Below are 21,889 nucleotides of genomic sequence, written 5' to 3'. Positions count from 1 at the left end.
CCTCTCTGAGAATTGAAAACCAGTTAGAACTTGGAGTATGTTCATATAAAACTCCTTACTACAATCATGCTATAGATGTTAGAGATCCAGAGATTTCTAAATTGAATTTTGGCAATCTTTTATACAATCTGTTGAAGCCTATGATATATTCTTCTAAAGAATGATAATCTGTTTTCTGAAATCTAACAAAGTGAAATGCTTCATCGGCATTTAACAAATCATCCGTTTTGTAAATTTCATCCAAGAACCCAAACAGAAGATCCAATGCTTTATCGCTATCCAACTGATGGGCCTCCAGTTCACGAAATGATTTACTTCTGATATCCTTCTGACAGGAATCAACAATGCCAAGGCTGCATCTTGTTTCGCCTTTGACGGGACATAACGTGTACCACATACTCACATACCATGAGATTCAGTCTTCCACTGGTCATTTGGTCATAAGGTCAGATGGTAAAGTATACCATAAAATTTGTAAGAATTCTTTGCCCTTATCCACAATGGCTATTACCGTAGTTTCCTGTCTAAAAAACATTTCTTTAGCTTCCAACCTTCTCCGTTCTCTGTTACCATGTTACATTTCAGAAAGCCAGTTGATGAAGGATCGAACTAGAGCCAATCTTGGTGCATGCATATAACCATTTAATTGCAAAGTTACCCAGAGTTAGCATGTACCTCCGAACCAAATAACTTTAGTTTCAACCTGTGCCTATTTATAGGAACACAAGTAAACCAACAGTTCATGCCAACTACCTTTATTTGTGGCAGCCTTCTGTCTTTGTAAGACAATCAACTCTGTGTCAATTTGATGTGACTCAGGAGCCCACTCTGACATGGCAGTCTCTGCCACATTTGCTGCAGAGGACAGTGGGCTGAGAAGGTGCACGGTTTTTTGACCTTTGTTTTCTCTGGGCCCTCTTCTTGGCCAGCTGTGCTTTCATTTCTGATCAACCTTCCAATGCCCTAACAGTCAGCCTCCAGATGTCACAGCTGTCAACAAAAGTCTCCCTGTTGTCAGTGACAATGGGTGGGATCTCTCTTTTGGGGACTAAGTCCCCACGCCCGCCAGAAAATGGGCAGGAATCACTCCGGAAATTTTCCTCGAAAGTCCGGGGTGATTCCCCGTTTTCCAGAGGGCTAGCAGGGCCCTGGCATGCGTCCCACAGCTCTGGCTGCCGGCGTGGCCCTGCTGTTCAGACGGTGCGGCTGCGCATGTGCACGGTGGCCGCAAGCAGGTCCGCGCATGCGCACGGGCCCACTTCGTCGCGGGCGCCACCGACATGGCGGACCCACACAGCGGGCCTGCGCGGAGGAGGGTTGGTCCCCCCCCCCCTATCGCGATGGCCCACCGATCTGTGGCCCCCGATCACGGGCCTGGCCACCATTGAGGCCCCGCCCCCCCGAGCCAGATTTCACCCGCGACCTCACCAGGATCGCCACCGCGGCCGAGGGTCCGAGGTCCCGCCAGGTAGTACAAGATGTGAACCACGCCTCTTCCAACGGCTCCCAACCTGCATCGCATTGACTGCGCGCGCGCGACTGGCGGGTCCGCAGAGCATCGCGGAAGCGCCGTCGCGCCAGATTTCCGGCGTGAACGCCTATTCTCCACCCCCCACGCCGGGTGCGATTCCGGCGCGGAGGGTCAGAGAATCCCGTCCAATGTCTGCCATCTTCATATCTTACTTGCGGGTGTCTGTATTGTGATGCTACTTGTATAGTTCTCCAAGATAGCTAAAAGTCGTAGTGTTTACAAAGAACATTAAGCTATATATTTAAAACAAATCTAGTTTATTTTACATTACTTTAAATGGTTTGCACACTCTCCTTGGTAATAGCTAAAAAACAACAGTATTAAATCGATGCTGCATTAATCTATAATGTCTTTCTAATATAACTAACACTCTATCTCAACCTCTCACTATCCTTCTCCATCAACTTCTCCCAGAATGCTTTGAGACACAGCCTTTTATAAGACTACTCAGTGATGTCATCTAGTGTTGAGATCGATAAACATCATCTTATTACTCTCCTTAGATTATACATATCATTACATGTATGGTAGAGGTATAGTCACGAAGGAGGTTGTGACCCAGTAGTCAATTCACTGCATAGAAAGTATTTGGGCATATGGTTGTCAGCCATTCAATGAACATGGTGGAGCCAGCGCAGATGTCGTTGGCTTAGCCATGTATGTATACTGATGGAGGAGTGTGCTGAGGATGTAAACTTGGTAGACTCACAGTTGGGTGACCTGTCAGGTTGCTGTTGTTCCACACTATCTTCTTCAACTTGGACATAACAGCTGTAGCTTTTGTGATGCGTGTGTTGACTTCAGCATCAAGTGACAGATTGTGGAGCCTAGATATGTGAAGATGTCAACCACTTCTGGTGTCACATTGTCAAAGCTGATAGATAGAAACATCCTGTACCATGAAATTTGTCATACAGATGCTGATAGTCAAACAAAACTCTTTAAGGTTTGAAAATCTGCCCAAGTGCCACTGAAAGCATTGTTTGGAATGGAGTGCTATTGCAGAATCATTGCGTAGAACAACTCTCTGATGAGGAATTGGTGCACTTTTGTCTAAGATCTCAAGCAAACAAGGTTGAACAGCTTTCTGTCAGTTCTGGTGTGTGAGTAGATACCCTTTGTAGATGAACCAAAGGCATATGACAGCAGCAAAGTGAAGAATATACCAAAAAGTATCAGTACCAGAACACGACCCTGTTTGATCTAATTGTACATGTCAAATGTTCCGATGTTGCCCCATCATAGAAAGAGAAAATCACATTGAGTAGTTTTGGCGGGTGCCAATTTTCTCCAGCAGCTTAAATGAACCAACTTTGCTCACATGGCTGAAGACATTGGTGAGATCAAGGAAGGCACAATATAAATGGTCTCCTTTATCCATGGAGCAATTAGAGTGAGAAGGTTAAGTCAGTTATGGATCTTTCAGTTCTGAAACCACAGTGGGATTTGCAGTTGGTTTGCAGCCAGGATCTGCATTCTGACAAGAGCAACACAGGTAAAGACTTTTTCTACAATTCTCAACAGGGCTATAACTCGATAGTTGTTGCAATCGCTGCAGTCATCTTTGTTCTTATAAAAAAAATCACACACATGCTGGGGCACTACCCAACCTCCAGCAGAGATAGAGAAGATTGTGTAGATGTTGCAGCAGTGCATGTTTGCATATGGCAAGTGAGTCAATAGCTTTGCGAAGCTCCTCCACTGTGAGTTCGATATCCAAATCTGCCATGACAGGAAGGCTTTTTATTGTGTCTAGAGATTCTTCAGTGACAGTGTTCTACATGGAGTACAACTTATGATACTATTCTATCCATCTCTCAAACTGGTTATTGAAGTCGACGTTGACCCCCCCCCCCGGCCTTTGTTTTCAATGGAACCAACTTCTTTGCTGATAGACCTATTCCCTTTGTGGTCCCTTCATACATTACCCAGTACTCCCTGTACAAAAGACATCTGGATATTCTGGAGAAGTTGTAACTAGTCAGACACTTAGCAGTCTTTTGAGGTTTACTTTGAGCAGCTCTTAGTATTTTCAGCATCTTCTCGCTCAAAATTAATAAGAGCAGCCTGCAGCACCTATTCTCTGTGTTAATCAAGTTAGACTTATAATTTGTAACCGCCGTCTCCTATGTTGTGTTAACACTCTGCAGTGAAACTGGAATGTGCTTTCCTGGGTAAAATTCATGGAGGCCCTGGGCTGCCCAAACATCAGGGTCCCCCTTGCGACCTTTCTGGTTGAGTCCAAAGGAATGGAAGGTACTACATTTGGCACTGACTTAGTTGCAGGAAAGATAATACATTCAACATCAATCCATCTTTGGGCTCCAATCCAGGGTTTATTCCCCCAGATATCAACTCTCCCAAGGTATCCACAAGCCTTTGGAGCTATTCAACCAAATCTGGGAGATAGGTTTGTGTGTGCCAGGGTGTATCCACATTGCCAGTGAGCCTGCACACAGCTTCTCTGGGAGCCAAATCGCCTCTGAGTTCCTCTGAAACTTTAGCCTGGGGCTGCGAGGGACCCAGTTTGTGTGTGTCACCACGAGCAGGCACAGCTGAAGACTTGCCGATGGAAGGGCTGTGTACTAACATGGAGAGACTTATACATTTTGCTCTCTTTTTTGCATTGCTGCTAGCCAACAGTTGGGCTGAAAATAGGAAGAAACCTGTAGTGCATAAAAGTGGAAATACCATTGGGCAATGTACATAGCCCCGCCCTGAGAGGCGGGGTATAAGAACCAATGCCGTCCCAGCAGCCTCCACTTCTGTAACATCGCTGCTGGGTACAGTTCTATCTGATTAAAGCTGAATCGATATGACTCCACGTGGACTCAAGCGTATTGATTGTGTATCAATTTAATCAGATAGAACTGTATCCAGCAGCGATGAGACGGCTGCCGACACCCCCACGGAAAGGCAGAAAATGCACCTCCTACGCTCGCGGGTCAGCCAGGCAATCTACCCCCTGATCGAAGGGGCGGCGAACTATGATAAAGCCATGGAACTGCTGGAAGGACACTACATTCGTCCACTTAATCAGTTCTACGCCCGTCACCTGCTGGCAACGAGACGACAGAGCCCAGATGAGATGCTAGAAGATTTCTACAGGGCACTGATCGTGCTGGGCCAAAACTGCGGCTGCCCAGCGGTGACGGCGAACGAGCACTCCGAACTTTTAATTCGAGACGCTTTAGTGGCAGGTATGATCTCCCCCGACATTCGCCGAAGGCTGCTCGAAATGGAGACGCTGGGCCTCACCGAGGCCCGGGCCCTGGCAGGGTCCATGGATGTGGCATACAAAAACGCCCTTGCGTACGCCCACGCGCGCACCGCACCCCCCTGGGCTGTGTGGCACCCCGCCGCGGCAGCCCCCCAGACTTACCCGCTTAACTCCCAGACTTACCCGCTAACTCCGCAGGCCTGCGCGGCAAGGCGCCCTGCTACCGCCGTCGGCCAATGCTGCTTCTTCTGCGGCCAGGCGAATCACCCGCGCGCGCTGCCCGGCCCGCACCGTCACCTGCAAAGGGTGCGGCAAGAAAGGCCACTATGCCGCGGTCTGCCTCGCCCGCGTGGTGAATGCGGTGTCCAATGACTACCCTCAGCCATTCCTCCAGCCGCCCGCTGCGCAACCACAGCCGTTCTTCCACGTCCCGACCGTCCCAGGCCCACCGCCGCACTCCCTTTTCCCAGCCCCGCCGGCCCAACGCGCACCGCAGCCTTTGCCCCGCCAGGCAGCGTCGCAGCCGCAGCCAGTTTTCCCCCCAGCAACCATGCTGGAGGAGTACGCGCAGCCATTTTGTCCCTCGCCGGTCCAATCATCGGGGTCTCCGTCCCCGAACTCCATTGGCGATCCCTGGCCGGCGCCATCTTGGATGGGGCCTCAAGCCCCAAGCGCGGCTGGCTACGTGCTGCCGGACCAAAACCCCTTGCTGCAGCTGGCCTCCGTCACACTGGAGCAGCATGCGCCGCCAGTTTACTCCACCCACACATTAAATGTATCACACCATCTTTGGATACATCGGCAACTGCATACAATTAAACACTATTATATAGAATTAATACCTGTATCACTGAAAGTATGGATGCTATGCGATCCAATTTTCTGCTTTATTTTTATTTCCTTAATGAAATTTTAACTAAAATAATTATAGGGCTTGTTTCTGATGGTTACTTTTGAACCATCTATGGAAATTTATGCTCTGCTCAAGGTTTCCAGGCGATTGTTTTGGTTGATTTGGATTAATGGGCGTAAATGCATCATTCCAATTTTGTTTTAACTATTTTGCTGCAGAATGTTTTGTTAACTTTGTCTTTATATCCATGATTGGCCCAACGTCTATGTATCTTGCTCTGCTTCTCAAATCTGTTACTATGAAACAAAAACCATAAACTTTGCAACATTGGGCCTGATTTTAACTATGTTTAAGTGGGCGGGCTTTAAAGGAGCTGAAATCTTGCCAGTAAGGCCGGTTAGCTTACTTGATTTGAACATGTCCTTAATAAAGCTAATGGGGTGGGTTCAGTCTCTGGATCCGCTGAGGTAGTTCATGGGTCCTGTCCCTTCTATTTTATGTATTGCAATTTCATGGAAAGACTGTTTGATTAGTAACTCTTGGACAATTTTGAATGTTACATTGATTAGAGAAAATTGTGCCCTGGTCTGGGGCAATGCGAGTATCTTTTTTAACTCTGAATAATATGCTCTGAATTAAAAGGACAGCAATGAGACAAAAATAAGACAGAATTGCTTCATCTTCAAGATCAACATCAGCTTTCTCCTCTGCAACTATCTATCCACTATCCTCTGGAATATCTATTGAATTCAAACCTGTGTCCCCAGAGGATTACCCTGGGTCTCTGGATTACTAGCCCAGTGACAATACCATGACACCACTGCCTCCCTTTAATGGTTAATCACCTTTCACAATTCCTCAGATAATGAAGCAGTCCCTGTCCAAATGCAGCAAAACTTGGACAATATTCATGCTTCGGCTGATAAGTGACAAGTAATATTCATCATAGAATCATAGAATTTAGAGTGCAGAAGGAGGCCATTCAGTCCATCAAGTCTGCACTGGTCCTTGGAAAGAACACCCCACCTAAGCCCACACCTCCACCTCATCACCATAACACAGTAACCCCACCTTTGTTGGACAATTTAGCATGGCCAATCCACCTAACCTTCACATCTATGGACTGTGACACACAAAAGCAGGCCAGAGGCTAGCAGTTCTGTAGCAAGTAACTCATTTCCTGACTTCCCAAAGCCTGTCCACCATCAACAAGGAAGAAGCCAGGAATTTGATGGAAACTCGCCAGCTGTCTGGATAAGTGCAGCTCCAATGACACTCAAGAAGCTCGCCACCATCCAGGACAAAGCAACCCACTTGACTGTCACTCCAACCACAAACATTCACCCCAACCACCATCAACGCACAATGTCAGCATTGCGTACCATCTACAAGGTGCACTGCAGAAACTCACTTAGTCTTCCAACCCACAATTATTGCCATCTCGAAGGACAAGGGCATCAGACACATGGGAACACAACATCTGGAAGTTCCCCTCCAAGCCACCATCATCCTGACTTGGGAATATATCGCTGTTCCTTCATTGTCGCTGGGTCAAAATCATGGAACTCCCTCTTTAACAGAACTGTGGGTGTGCGTACACCAAAGGGACTGCACTAGTTCAAGAAGGCAGTTCACCACCACCTTTCCAAGAGGAATTTGGGAAGGACAATAAATGCTGGCCTAGCTAGCAATGCCCACATACCATGAATTCATTCTTTTTAAAATTCTTTTATCCATATCATCAATACATGTGGTGGAAATTTGAGGCCCCAATTCAAATCCTTGAAGAACACCATTTATCACATTCCACTACTTACAAAATAAGTACCGTCATTTCTCTGTCTCCTCTCTCCCAACCAAATTCTTATTTAAATACCTCCAATCATTTTGGTACTCCTTTCACTTCATTGGAATTACCCTAATTTATGCAGGGCATTTATTTTGAAACGTATCTTTTTGATGCATTTTCTGTTGCACTTCCTGTTAACTGTATGGTGTATTCAACTGGTCATTTGCCCAATTGTTCATCAGGATTGCAATTGGGGTCCTAAATACACCATTGAAAACTAAATTCCATATTAGGGGTGAAACAGGCAGGTTTCTAGCCACTCAGCTGAAGACCCCTTTGAGGATGTCAGCTGCTGATGTGCCAGCATAAATAAGACCATAAGAACTAGCAGCAGGAGTAGATAATTCAGCCCCTTGAGCCTGCTCCGTCATTCAATACAATCATGGCTGATCTCATCTCGGCCACAACTCCACCTTCCTGCCTGCTCTCCAGGACCCTTCAACCGTCTACTTATTAAAAACTTATGTGTCTCCTCCTTAAATTTGTTTATGCTCCGGCATACACTATACTCTGGCGTCCGAAATACACCACAGAAAACAGATTCACAATCCTTTGAGTGAAGTAATTTCTCCTCATTTCTGTTTTAAATCTACCCCCACTTAGCTGAAAACTATGGGCTGGATTCTCCGATTTCCCAGCTGTGTGTTTCTCGGCAGTGGGAGGTGGCTCAGCTCAGCTTGGACAAAGAGTCATCGGACTCAAACCGTTAGCTCCTTTCTCTCCCTACAGATGCTGCCAGACTTGCTGAGATTTTCCAGCATTTTCTCCAAGCAGTTGAAGATGGTGGGCCCAGGACACAACCCTGAGGAACTCCTGCAGTCATGTCCTGGAGCTGAAATGGTTGATCTCCAACCACCACAATCTTCTTCCTTTGTGTCAGGTATGACACTAATCAGTGGAGGGTTTTCCCCCTGACTTCCCATTGACTCCAGTTTAAGGCAAGTAAGCCATTTTCGAGCCACTACTGTCCATTTATGTCAGATGGCCAAATTTAAATCCAACCCCATTGTAGCCATAACCAGTGAGTAAAAACTGTACCAAACGCATCACTCAAAAAAAAATCTAAATTATTTTGGGCGCAACAAATCAGGAGCCAACAATAATAAGAAGTGACAAAAATGTAGCAATCAACATAATATAAGTTAGGTTGTTACAAGTATTTTTCCCCAAGAATATCAATCTATGTTTTTCCCTTTTTCTTCAAATTCACTTTTTCTCCCTTTGTTTGTTTCATTAGTCTTACTTATATGGCATATTAACAATTCACATACATGTTAATAGCTGTGGATATCTCTCCTTCAGTGTTTGGAAGGTGGCCAATCAGCCCTTACACAATGAAAACTGCAAACTGATGAACCTGCCAAATAGACAATAGAAGTTCAGTTCTAGCTGGAAATCTTATCCATCATTTTCCCAGCAGACTTCCGGTTATTTTCCATTAGACAGTCAGATGTAAGAGCAGAAGTACACCATTTGGCTGCTCATAAGTATCACAAGAATTAGAAGTAGGGGTAGGCCACCAGGCCCTTCAAACCTGCCGCACCATCTAATACAATCATGGCTGATCTATGCCGGCCTCAACTCCGTTTCTATACCATGACACATAGCTCTCTATTCCTCGAACTGTCAAACATTTATCCACCTCTACTTTAAATACTTTTAATGATCCAGCCTCCGCCATCCTCTGGAGCAGAGAATTCCAGCGATTCACCACTCTCTGCAAGAAAAAAGTTCGACCCAACTCAGTTTAAATGACTGGTCCTTTATCTTGTAGCTATGTCCCCTTGTTCGAGACTCTCCAACTAGTGAAAACATCTCACCATCTACCCTGTCAATTCCCCTCAGAATCTTATATGTTTGAAAAGGTCACCCCTCACTCTTCCAAACTCCAAGGAATACAGACTCAGATTATTTAATCTCTCTTTATAGGACAACCCACTCATCCCAGGAATTAGCCTGGTGAATCCCCTTTGGACTGCCTCCAATGTTAATATATCCTATTTTGGGTAAGGGACCAAAACTGTCTGCAGTATTCCAGATACGGCCTCACCAAAACCCTGGACAACTATAACAAAATCTCCTGATTGTTAAACCCCAACCCCTTTGCAATACAGGCCAAAATGCCGCTTGCCTTCTTAGCTACTTGTTGCACCTGCCTGCTAGCTTTTTGTGATTCATACATCAGAACACCTAGATCCCTCTGAACTTCACTCACCTGAAGTCTCTCTCCATTTAGATAATAATCTGCCTTTTGATTCCTCCTGCCAAAGTGCATGACCTCACACTTCCCCACATTAAACTCCATTTGCCGGGTTTTCACCCAGTCATCCAATCTATCTATATATATCCCTTTGCAGAATCACAGTATCCACATCATAACATGCTCTTCCACCTATTTTCAAATCATCGGCAAATTTGGAAACCTTGCATTTTGTTCCTTCCTTCAGGTCATTAATGTTAATAGTGAACAATTGACGGCCAAGTACTGATCCCTGTGGTACTCCACTAGTTACATTTTTCCACTCTGAAAAGGACCCATTTATTCCAACTCTCTGTTTTCTGTGTGACAGCCAGATTTCAATCCATGCTAAACACTTCCTCCAATTCCATGGGCTTTTACTTTATGCACCAGCCTCTTATGTGGCACCTTGTCAAATGTCTTTTGGAAATCTAAATACACTACATCTACAGGTTCCCCTCCATCTACTCACCCCATTTCATAAAAACATGTTGACTAGGTTTGATTAAATTCAGCTTCCTTAAATGATTTGCAATTTCCTCTTTGATTATTGATTCCAGCATCTTGCCAATAATAGATGTTAAACATCTGTCCTATAGTTTTCTGCCTTCTGCCTGTCTCCCTTTTTGAACATTGGCTGTTTTCCAATCTTCTGATGCCCTCCCTGAATTTAGTGAATTATGAAAATTTTTAACCAATGGGTCCACTATCTCTGCAGCCAGTTCCATTAAAGCCCTAGCATGCAGTTCATCAGGTCCTGGTGACTTGTCCACCTTTAGCCCCTTGGGTTTCTCTAATACTCTATCCCTTGTGATTGCCATTTTTGTAAGTTCTACCATGTTATTTGAAATCAGCCCATCTGATATCTTGGGGATATTTGCAATGTCTTTCATGGTGAAGACGGATGCAAAACCTTTATTCAGCAAATTCGTAATTTCTTTGTTTGCTGTTATTAATTCACCAGCCTCATTCACTAGAGGTCCCACATTTACCTTAGCCGTCTGCTTCTGCTTTATATATCCATAGAAACTCTTACTGTTTGTATTTACACTGCAAGTAAATTGTCTCTCAAAATTCAATTTCTCCCTTCTTGTAAGCTTTTTAGTCTTTTGCTGCTGGATCCTAAAAACCTCCCAGTCATCTGGTCTCCCACTGTCCCTCTGCCATTCAATGAGATCATAGAATCATAGAATTTACAGTGCAGAAGGAGGCCATTCAGCCCATCGTGTCACCAGCTATTACAAAGAGCACCCTACTCAAGCCCACATATCTACCCAATCCCCGTAACCCAGTAACCCCCACTTATCCTTTATTGGACACTGAGGGCAATTTAGCACCCCCACTTATCCTTTATTGGACACTGAGGGCAATTTAGCATGGCCAATCCATCTAACCTGCACGTCTTTGGACTGTGGGAGGAAACCTACACAGACACGGGGGGAACGTGAAAACTCCACACAGACAGTGACCCAGCCGGAAATCGAACCTGGGACCCTGGAGCTGTGAAGCAACCGTGCTAACCACTATGCTACCGTGCTGTCCACCACTATGCTACCGTCCTGAAAGGGCAGGGGAGGGAAAGATTGGAGCTTCTGGACAAAACGGCGCCCTGATCTGCGCTCATCATATCAGATCATGAATGGTCTGATATGATAATCCTCAATTCCACTTTCCTGCCTTATCCATAAAGATATCTTCAGAGATTGGAGAAAAGTAAATACCCTATGTTGTACATACTTTATCTGGAAATACATTTTATAAAAATTACTGCCCTCCAAGGAGCTGGACCAAAATATGCCCATAAGTGCTGAAGTTAGCCTCTTTTGGAGAGCATTAAATTGCTTGCAAACAAACTGGATCCTGTTGCCTCAATGCTTGAATCACTGCCCAAAAGTATTATACTTATCCAGTTCTTAGCTCTTATTACGAGAGATTGCTTTCATATTCTATTAGAACATGTTTTGTGCCAGGCAATTAAATTATACTATTCCTCCAAATAATAATCAATGATTGGGTTACTTGGTTAGCATTTCTCTCAAGTATATCTGCAGTGAAACAGAATTAAATAAAGACACTAACCATGGTTTTCCGGAAAATTCTTCCACTTAATTAACTCAACCAGTTTATTGACAGACAATTTTGGCCATTGTTGATAAAACGGACAGGCTTGGATCAGCTCCTCCTTCACTGATTGATCATGTAACATTAGATCCTTGAATGCAAAGGAAAAGCATTTTTGTGAATCTTTGTTAGCTGATTTTCTTAGGCAGGTAAAATGGTGATTAAAGAGGAATGCAGAGTACAACAGTAGTCAGTACATTTAAGCAAAGGACTCACCTTTTTCACATGTTCATACTGCCCCCTGGAAATTTTGATAATTTCACATTTTTCTTCTGTGATTACTGATAGAACGTTATTTGATTTTTGATGTGAATTTGTTGACAAGGCACCAAAGCTGTCTCCGCACGTCAACTGGAAATAAAAAGTAAGAATGACCTTCTGAAGATTATTCATTTGTCCAATCAAACCCGAATGGCAGCATTTAGCCTTCACAATATAATTATTTCATTTTAAAAGTTCAACAAATTCCAATGGTTTTAAATCTACAGTCACAGATGAAGAACTGTGCTCCAGTTTCCTCCCACTGCTCAAAGATGTGCAGGTTAGGTGGAGTGGCCATGCTAAAATTGACCCTTAGTGTTCAAAAGATGTGCAGGTAAAGTGGGATTAAGGGGTTATGGGCAAATGGCGGGAGAGTGGGCTCGAGGTACATAGAACATAGAACAATACAGCGCAGTACAGGCCCTTCGGCCCACGATGTTGCACCGAAACAAAAGCCATCTAACCTACACTATGCCATTATCATCCATATGTTTATCCAATAAACTTTTAAATGCCCTCAATGTTGGCGAGTTCACTACTGTAGCAGGTAGGGCATTCCACGGCCTCACTACTCTTTGCGTAAAGAACCTACCTCTGACCTCTGTCCTATATCTATTACCCCTCAGTTTAAAGTTATGTCCCCTCGTGCCAGCCATATCCATCCGCGGGAGAAGGCTCTCACTGTCCACCCTATCCAACCCCCTGATCATTTTGTATGCCTCTATTAAGTCTCCTCTTAACCTTCTTCTCTCCAACGAAAACAACCTCAAGTCCGTCAGCCTTTCCTCATAAGATTTTCCCTCCATACCAGGCAACATCCTGGTAAATCTCCTCTGCACCCGCTCCAAAGCCTCCACGTCCTTCCTATAATGCGGTGACCAGAACTGTACGCAATACTCCAAATGCGGCCGGACCAGAGTTCTGTACAGCTGCAACATGACCTCCCGACTCCGGAACTCAATCCCTCTACCAATAAAGGCCAACACTCCATAGGCCTTCTTCACAACCCTATCAACCTGGGTGGCAACTTTCAGGGATCTATGTACATGGACACCTAGATCCCTCTGCTCAGCCACACTTTCAAGAACTTTACCATTAGCCAAATATTCCGCATTCCTGTTATTCCTTCCAAAGTGAATCACCTCACACTTCTCTACATTAAACTCCATTTGCCACCTCTCAGCCCAGCTCTGCAGCTTATCTATATCCCTCTGTAACCTGCTACATCCTTCCACACTATCGACAACACCACCGACTTTAGTATCATCTGCAAATTTACTCACCCACCCTTCTGTGCCTTCCTCTAGGTCATTGATAAAAATGACAAACAGCAACGGCCCCAGAACAGATCCTTGTGGTACTCCACTTGTGACTGTACTCCATTCTGAACATTTCCCATCAACCACCACCCTCTGTCTTCTTTCAGCTAGCCAATTTCTGATCCACATCTCTAAATCACCCTTAATCCCCAGCCTCCGTATTTTTTGCAATAGCCTACCGTGGGGAACCTTATCAAACGCTTTGCTGAAATCCATATACACCACATCAACTGCTCTACCCTCGTCTACCTGTTCAGTCACCTTCTCAAAGAACTCAATAAGGTTTGTGAGGCATGACCTACCCTATAAAAGAGGTAGGATACTCTTTCAGAGGGTCAGTGCTGGCTTGATGGGCTGAATGGCCTACGACTGCACTGTAGGGATTCTATGAGATGTTTTATGAGAACTACAGTTCCCAGTTGACCTCAGAACCTCTGTGCATGCGCTGACTGGAAAATGGCCACATATGCGCATTCAGTGTCTATCACGATCTTCAGGCAAGGAACTGGCCCTGAATACCCACGCAGAAGAAAAGGAAGCAAAGAAGTCAAACAGTGTGAAAAAGCGGGTCAGCTGAACTGAACCGAAACCATTGCAGAGAGCGCATCCCGCATCCCAAACAGCAAGCGATGGGCAAGGTGAAACGGTGAAGGTGTCAAACCAAGAAGAAGGTCCCAAGCCAGAGGGTGGGACATAGAAAGATTCCAGAACAAAGTCTGAGGCAAGGAAATGGGCAGGGATCAGAAAGAGGTTGCAGGAGACAGTCTCAGGTAGGAGTTAAAGTTAGAGATCAGAAACAGATCCTGTTAAGTCAAGTTGAGAGAAAGGAACAGAGAAAGAGGCACTGAGTTGAAGCCTGATCTTCCATGATCAAACTCTAAGGAAAGCGGGCTTGGGAGAAGTCCTGATGATCCGAGGAGGCAGCCAAAATTTTATGACTCCTTACTGAAGATCTTTTGCAGCAGTGTTCTGTTTGACACAACTGAAGATCTGAAATTATGCTTTGAAGGCTTGACTGTACTTGGAAATCTAGAAAAATTAGTCTTGGAAGGTGAAATTGAAATCCTGGAGGTGGATGCTTGTTGGAGAACATTCCAAGGTGGGATCTTCAAATGTGGAGATTGGAAATTCGCTTCAGAAAAACAAAGTTTCAGTGATACTGATTGGCTCATAATGGGACAAACTTCTGGGTGGGTTTTGAGAAATCCATGGAATCTGCATGGGTCGCATCTATCATTTATTTTGAAGTGTTGTCTGACCACTGTTCGCCTGTTAATTCATATGTATGTTATACTTCCCCCGAATATCAGAGCATAAGCTAGATATTGTAAATTGTTTTATTTTCTGAATATGTTTCTATTGGTAATTATATTTCTGGGTTAAAAGGAATGGTGTGATATTTTATTCAATGGCTCTTCACCACCTCAGTTCGCCTCAGGAGCCATTGTGACAGCTTCACATTTTTAAAAAGGAGTAGTAAACTACGCTTGTGTGATTTCTCACTGGGGAGCCAGTTAATTCCTGGGTGGCAGTTTCTTTTGACTTCAATCGTACTAATGAGGTGGGAATTAATGCAAATGAGGGTTAATGAAATGTCGGCATATTTGGGTGAGATCAGGAACTTTCCTTCGGGAGTGGGCCGGTTAGATAGCAAACTGATATGCGCCTGGCGCAAATCTCGATTTTTGCCTTTTCTATCATTCAACTGCCGTACCCAGATCCGTGCCAGGTGCAATGCATTGGTTAAATCATACTCAATTTAACAAATTCTTTATTTCATCACTGTTAACGAGTCATTATTGTGTGCAGGTTGGAAGTTGCTTATTCTGACATTATTACATTTCAAAAATACTTAATTGGCTGGAAAGTTAATGTTGCAGGTGCATTTATCCATGACAACATTGATAGGAACAACCACCTCACAGTTCTTGTAGAGGCCAAGTCCCCACTTCACATTGAGGATACCGTCCATCATGTTGAGTGTAACGTATAAAAATTAATTCATGGGATTTGGGCATTAGTAGCAAGGACAGCATTCATTGCCCATCCCTAATTGCCCTTGAGCTGCTTTTTGCACCGTTGCAGTCCACGTGTAGGTACACCCACAGTGCTGTTAGGGAGGAAGTGCCGGGATTTTGACCCAGCAACAGTCAAGGAATGGTGATATATTTCAAGTCAGAATGGTAAGAGGCTAAATAGGTTTGAATAATAGGATAGATTCAGAACAGATCTAGAAGCTCAAACCTGGGCATCCATGAAATGCTGTGGACCATGAGCAGCAGCAGTATTGTATCCAACCATAAACTGCAAACTCATAACCTAGAAGAACCCTCACTCTAATATTTGATCAAACTAGGGGATTAACCTTTGTTCAGTGCAAATACTCATTCTTCAAAGAATATGAGGGAGGAATACTAGAGATGTAGGGCGTCATTCTCCGACCCCCCAGAGGGTCGGAGAATGGCCGTTGGCCGCCGTGAATCCCGCCCCCGCCGGTTGCCGAAGTCTCCGAAGGGAGAAAAGTCGGCGGGGCGTTAATGGCGCCACTGCCGCGGAGAATGTCACGGGTCTGCGCAAGGCAGCCGATTTTCGGCCTGCCGATATTCTCCCTTCCGGATGGGCCGAAGTCCCGTCGGCGTGATGACCGTTCACGTCGACGTAAATTAAACCTCCTTTTCATCGGCGTGACCCGGTGCTCCAGGCTCACGCCGACCAGCGTGGAGGTGAGTGACGGCCTGGGGGGTTGGCTCTGGGCAGGCAATGGCGTGGCCGCAGTCTGAATGCGTGAGGAGAGGTGTGTCTCGGGTTGTGTGTGTGTGTGTGCGGCGGGGGGGTCGTGGTTAGAGTAGGCTGGGCTCCGGGGGAGTGCCGGGAGGGGGTCCGTGCCGGTGTGGAGGTTGGGGGGGGGGGGTCCGTGCCGGGGTGGAGGTTGGGGGGGGTCCGTGCTGGGGTGGAGGTTGGGGGGGGGGTCCGTGCCGGGGTGGAGGTTGGTAGGGGGGTCCGTGCCGGGGTGGAGGTTGGGGGTTGGGGGGGGTCCGTGCTGGGGTGGAGGTTGGGGGGGGGTCCGTGCTGGGGTGGAGGTTGGGGGGGGGTCCGTGCCGGGGTGGAGGTTGGGGGGGGGGTTCGTGCCGTACCGGGGTGGAGGTTGGGGGGGGTCCGTGCCGGGGTGGAGGTTGGGGGGGGGTCCGTGCCGTGCCGGGGTGGAGGTTGGGGGGGGGGGTCCGTGCTGGAGTGGAGGTTGGGGGGGGGGTCCGTGCCGGGGTGGAGGTTGGGGGGGGGATCCATGCTGGGGTGGAGGTTGGGGGGGGGGTCTGTGCCGGGGTGGAGGTTGGGGGGGGGTCCGTGCCGTGCCGGGGTGGAGGTTGGGGGGAGTCCATGCCGTGCCGGGGTGGAGGTTGGGGGGGTGCCCGTGCTGGGGTGGAGGTTGGGGGGGGTCCGTGCTGGGGTGGAGGTTGGGGGGGGGTCCGTGCCGTGCCGGGGTGGAGGTTGGGGGGGGTCCATGCCGTGCCGGGGTGGAGGTTGGGGGGGTGTCCGTGCTGGGGTGGAGGTTGGGGGGGGGGGGTCCGTGCTGGGGTGGAGGTTGGGGGGGGGTCCATGCCGGGGTGGAGGTTGGGGGGGGGTCCGTGCTGGGGTGGAGGTTGGGGGGGGTCCGTGCCGTGCCGGGGTGGAGGTTGGGGGGGGTCCGTGCCGTGCCGGGGTGGAGGTTGGGGGTTGGGGGGGGGTCCGTGCTGGGGTGGAGGTTGGGGGGGGGTCCGTGCCGGAGTGGAGGTTGGGGGGGGGTCCGTGCCGGGGTGGAGGTTGGGGGGGGGGTCCGTGCCGTGCCGGGGTGGAGGTTGGGGGTTGGGGGGGGGGGTCCGTGCTGGGGTGGAGGTTGGGGGGGGGGTCCGTGCCGGGGTGAAGGTTGGGGGGGGGGTCCGTGCCGTGCCGGGGTGGAGGTTGGGGGGCGGTCCGTGCCGTGCCGGGGTGGAGGTTGGGGGGGGGGTCCGTGCCGAGGAGGGGGATGGGAGGGCAAGTGAGTTGGTCCACCTGGCCAGGTGCCAGCCTCCAACAGTTGGACCCATGCGGTCCATGCCACCTGGCTGGGGGGAGGAGGGGATATGGGCAATGATGACATGTCGTCGTTCCCCTCCCCCCCACCAGGCCGTCATGTTTTCAGATCATCCAGCGATGTTAGCCGCCGTGGTGGCAGCCGCTCATGTCTATGTTGCCCTGGATGAGGAGGAGGAGGAGGAGGAGGAGCGTGCCAGAGAGTCGGCGCAGGCTGCCGCAGAGGGGCAGGCGGCAGCCGCCCAGGCTGGAGGGACACCTGACCGACAGGACGAGGAGGGGGAGGAGGACGTCGCGGCCCCACGGCAACGGAGGCACCCGAGGGCGCCCCGTGTGTACCGGCCCCGGCAGTCATACCAGGACCTCACGGACCGGGAATGCAGGAGGAGACTCCGGATGAGGCGGGAAACCGTGGCACACATCTGCCACCTGCTGGCACACCTGTCACCGCGTGGCACTGGCGGGGGACACCCTCTCCCCGTGTCCGTCAAGGTTACGGTGGCCCTGAACTTTTATGCAACGGGGTCATTCCAGGCACTGAGTGGGACCTGTCCGGCATATCGCAGACATCGGTGTACCGGTGCATCCGGGCAGTGACAGATGCCCTATATGCCATGGCGCACCGCTACATTCGCTTCCCCGTGGACCGGGCCAGCCAAGATGCCCGGGCCGTGGGCTTCTCTGCCGTGGCCGGGTTCCCCATGGTCCAGGGCGCGATCGATGGGATGCATGTCGCCGTGCGGCCACCTGCAGATAACAGGGCCGTGTTCACTAATAGGAAGGGGACCTATTCGATGAACGTACAGGTGGTCTGCGACCACCGCATGATGATCCTGCACGTCTGCGCCCGTCACCCAGGCAGTGTACACGACTCATTCGTGTTGTCGCGGTCATCCATCCCCGGCATGTACGAGGGACGCCATCCCCGGCTGAGGGGCTGGTTGCTGGGCGACGGGCTACCCATTGCGATCGTGGCTGATGACGCCTATACGGAGGCCACGCAATGAGGCAGAGAACCGCGACAATGATGCCCATGTAGCGACAAGGGGGGTGATCGAGAGGTGCTTTGGCGTGCTGAAGATGCGTTTCAGGTGCCTGGACCTCTCTGGGGGCGCCCTCCAGTATCGGTCAGATAGGGTCGGCCGCATCATTGTGGTGTGCTGCGTCCTGCACAACATAGCCCAGCAGAGAGGCGATGTGCCGCAGGCAGAGGAGGGCGGAGTGGAGGAGCAGCAGGAAGAGGCCCAGTCCTCCCCAGATGAGGGGGATGGGCGCAATGATCAGGGCAGACGGGGTAGACACAGGCGGGTGGCTGTCCACCGTTACCGGCTGGCCCAGCGGGCACGGGACAGACTGATAGACGCCCGCTTCACTGACTAGATGGGCGTGGGAATCGGGTAGTATGGCCACAGACCGCACACCATGGCAACAGCCGACCACCCACACCCCCCACCCATCCACCCACCCAGCACCCTCACCCCCCTCCCCAACCCCACCCACCCCACCCGCATGCACACCTCCCCCCCATTGCCGATCCACCTGCGGCACAACGGGCCGGGCTCACACAGTTGCGGGTGGACGCGTGTCTATCGCAGGCCATGGAGGATGATGACAACCCGCCCTGAGATGAGCTCCTGGCTCTACATCGTTGGACTACGTCTGACCCATGGCCACAGTACCACCATCCACCCGGACCATCCCTGCATGCGGCTGTGACACTGCAGCGCACGGTCCCGTCCTCTGCCCGGGGGATGTTGATGGCGGCCCAGGGGGAAGGGGGCAGACTCACCTGGGGCTGAGGTAAGACCACCCCTCACACACACACTTGCGCTCAACGTACATGACACCCCCGCACACTTTGGACAGAGCACAAAGGCAGCTTCGGTAGGTGCAACATTGACTTTAATAACCAAAGGAGTTCATGCACGTGCCCTAGCCCCTAAAACTCATCTGTGCCCTGCACCCGTGCCAACTTACTCAGTGTCTAATTGTTTGGCCTTACGGGCCCTTTGACTACGTCTACGTGGTTCCCCAGACGGTACAACAGAACTGGAGGTGGACTCCTGTGATTCCTGCCCTCTGACACTGGATCCCTTTGGCGGCCGTTTCCTGGGGCGTCCTGGCCTAGATGGGCCAGGCTGCGGCCCGGGCGACTGGGATGGCGAGCTGCCAGCCTGTCCTGCCCGTTGCCCACCCGATGCACCTGGGACGGAAGGGGGGGAGTCCGAGGTGTCGCGGTGTACCGGGACCTCCCCTACAGAGGGAGCCGGGACGGACCACACCACCTCCTCCTCCCTCGGGGTGCCCGATGGCCCCCAGGCCTCTACATGGGTGGGGGATGCGAACGGACTGGCCATCCGACGCCCCCCCGACATCTGGCGCTGCCAGTCCTAGAGGCCCGTGCTGGTATCGACAGGGGTCTGCAGGTTTGCAGCCATGGAGCCCAGGGGGTTGGCAAACCCTGTCTGCGACAGTGCGACGCCGGCTCGCACATGGCCACTGGCGCCGATGCCCTCAGCGATGGCCTGCAGAGACTGGGCCATGGCCTGCTGAGACTGGGTCATGGCCTGCAGAGACTGGGCCATGGCCTGCTGAGACTGGGCTATGGCGTTGAGCGCCTCTGCCATCTGGCGCTGGCACTGGCCTCCTGTGAGAGGGCAGCCATTTCCTGGGCCACAGACGCCGCCTGCACGGAAGGCCCCAGGCCTCGCAAACCGTTCCCCATGTCTGACACCGTCGCACCCATTGCCTCCACCGCGGACGCCACCTGTGCGGTGTCGGCCTGGGTGGCACGCATGACTGGCACCACTCCCAGCCCCTGGATGCGGGTGGACTCCTCCACCTGCGACCGCAGCCGCCGCAAGCCGCCCGTCACCCTCTACGCTCGTCTCCGGGTCGGTGGTTGCATCGGATCTATGTATGGGTGTGGTAACTGCAGGAACCCGGGATCCATCTGGGCGGCAGATGTTCGCTTGGGCTGGGCTGCCCTCCGACCGCCCGGTCCCTCTGCTGCTCCTACCTCCACCTGCTGTACCGGGACGGCTGTGTTGTGCGCACCAGTGAGTGTACCAGACGCCTCATCACTAAAGTGCCCAACCGTGGTGAGTGTTTCTGCGATGGTGGAGGGTGTTGGTGACAGCAGTGGCGTTGTGTCGTGCTCTTCGTCGCACTCTGAGTCCATGACACTTTGGGGTGGGGGTTCGTCTCCACCCATCCACTCTGAGTCACTGTCCGGTATTTCGTCTTCCTGGGTAGTGCTGTCCCGGGTAGTGCTGTCCCGGGTAGGGGTGTCCTGGGTAGTGGTGTCCTGGGTAGTGGTGTCCTGGGTAGTGGTGTCCTGGGTAGTGGTGTCCTGGGTAGTGGTGTCCTGGCTCGGATGTGACGGGGGCCTGTGGCTGCCCCCCTCGTCGCTGGGTGGTCGCTCCCGCACGTGACGGGGGTGTCGTCTCCCTGTTGCTCCAGGTCTCTCCGTCTCCTGTGGTGTGCGAGGGGCATCCTGCGGGCGTCGCATGCTGGAGGGTCCGGGTCTCTCCGTCTCCCGTGGTCTCCGAGGGGCATCCTGCGGGCGTCGCATGCTGGAGGGTCCAGGTCTCTCCGTCTCCCGTGGTCTCCGAGGGGCATCCTGCGGGCGTCGCATGCTGGAGGGTGCGGGTCTCTCCGTCTCCTGTGGTCTCCGAGGGGCATCCTGCGAGCGTCGCATGCTGGAGGGTGCGCGTCTCTCCGTCTCCTGTGGTCTCCGAGGGGCATCCTGCGGGCGGTCTGCATCTGCGGTGATGGGTGCCTGGACGTTTGGTCCTGCGATACACAATGAAGCACGCATGGTTAGACATCAGGCAGTGATCAGGTGATACGGGGGAGGGGGATATAGGGGAGGGGGGATATGGGGACGGGCTGTCGGTGGCTCACTCGCTAGTACGCTCCCGACCTCTGCATCAGCAACCTCCCGGTCCTCAGGTCCGCCAGCCAGTTCCAGGGCCCTTTCCTCGTGTACGGTCAGTGGCCTCTCATCAGCGGGCCCTCCTCCAGTCCTCACATGCTCCCTATTGTTGTGTGCGCGCTTCTCCTGTGGGGGAGGGGGGGCAGGGGTAAAAGGCAACAGTGTTAGGCAGGTATATGAATGCACGCCATCGGTTGCGCATGCATTGCAGAGGTTAGGGCTGGATTCACTTGGGGATATGGGGGATATGGGGGAGGAGGGGATATGGGGGATATGGGGGAGGGGGGATATGGGGGATATGGGGGAGGGGGGGATATGGGGGAGGGGGGATATGGGGGAGGGGGGGATATGGGGAGGGGGGATATGGGGAGGCTCACCCTGCCTGCTCTGACGAGGTCGTTCACCTTCTTGTGGCACTGGGTGCCTGTCCGTGGTGTCAGGGCCACAGCGGTGACGGCCTCTGCCACTTCCCTCCACAGACGCCGGCTGTGGCGTGGGGCAACTCTGCGGCC

The 21,889-nt window shown here is 50.7% G+C and overlaps 1 protein-coding gene across 2 annotated transcripts in view; it reads right to left on the bottom strand.

Moving 5' to 3' along the window:
• The window catches only part of cnbd1 (cyclic nucleotide binding domain containing 1), a 427,576-nt gene that overhangs the window by 86,391 nt on the left and 319,296 nt on the right, over nt 1–21,889 (bottom strand). For both annotated transcript variants that reach the window (XM_072468635.1, XM_072468636.1), the window contains 2 exons: nt 12,030–12,164; nt 11,772–11,904 (listed from right to left, as the gene is read on the bottom strand). In XM_072468635.1, coding sequence (XP_072324736.1) covers nt 11,772–11,904; nt 12,030–12,164 — 268 coding nt within the window. The remainder of the gene's footprint in view (nt 1–11,771; nt 11,905–12,029; nt 12,165–21,889) is intronic.

This window comes from Scyliorhinus torazame, chromosome 11, assembly GCF_047496885.1.
Source record: "Scyliorhinus torazame isolate Kashiwa2021f chromosome 11, sScyTor2.1, whole genome shotgun sequence".
NCBI lineage: Eukaryota > Metazoa > Chordata > Chondrichthyes > Carcharhiniformes > Scyliorhinidae > Scyliorhinus > Scyliorhinus torazame.
Note: the sequence above shows the minus strand (reverse complement) of the source record. Positions and strands in the feature narration are given on the sequence as shown.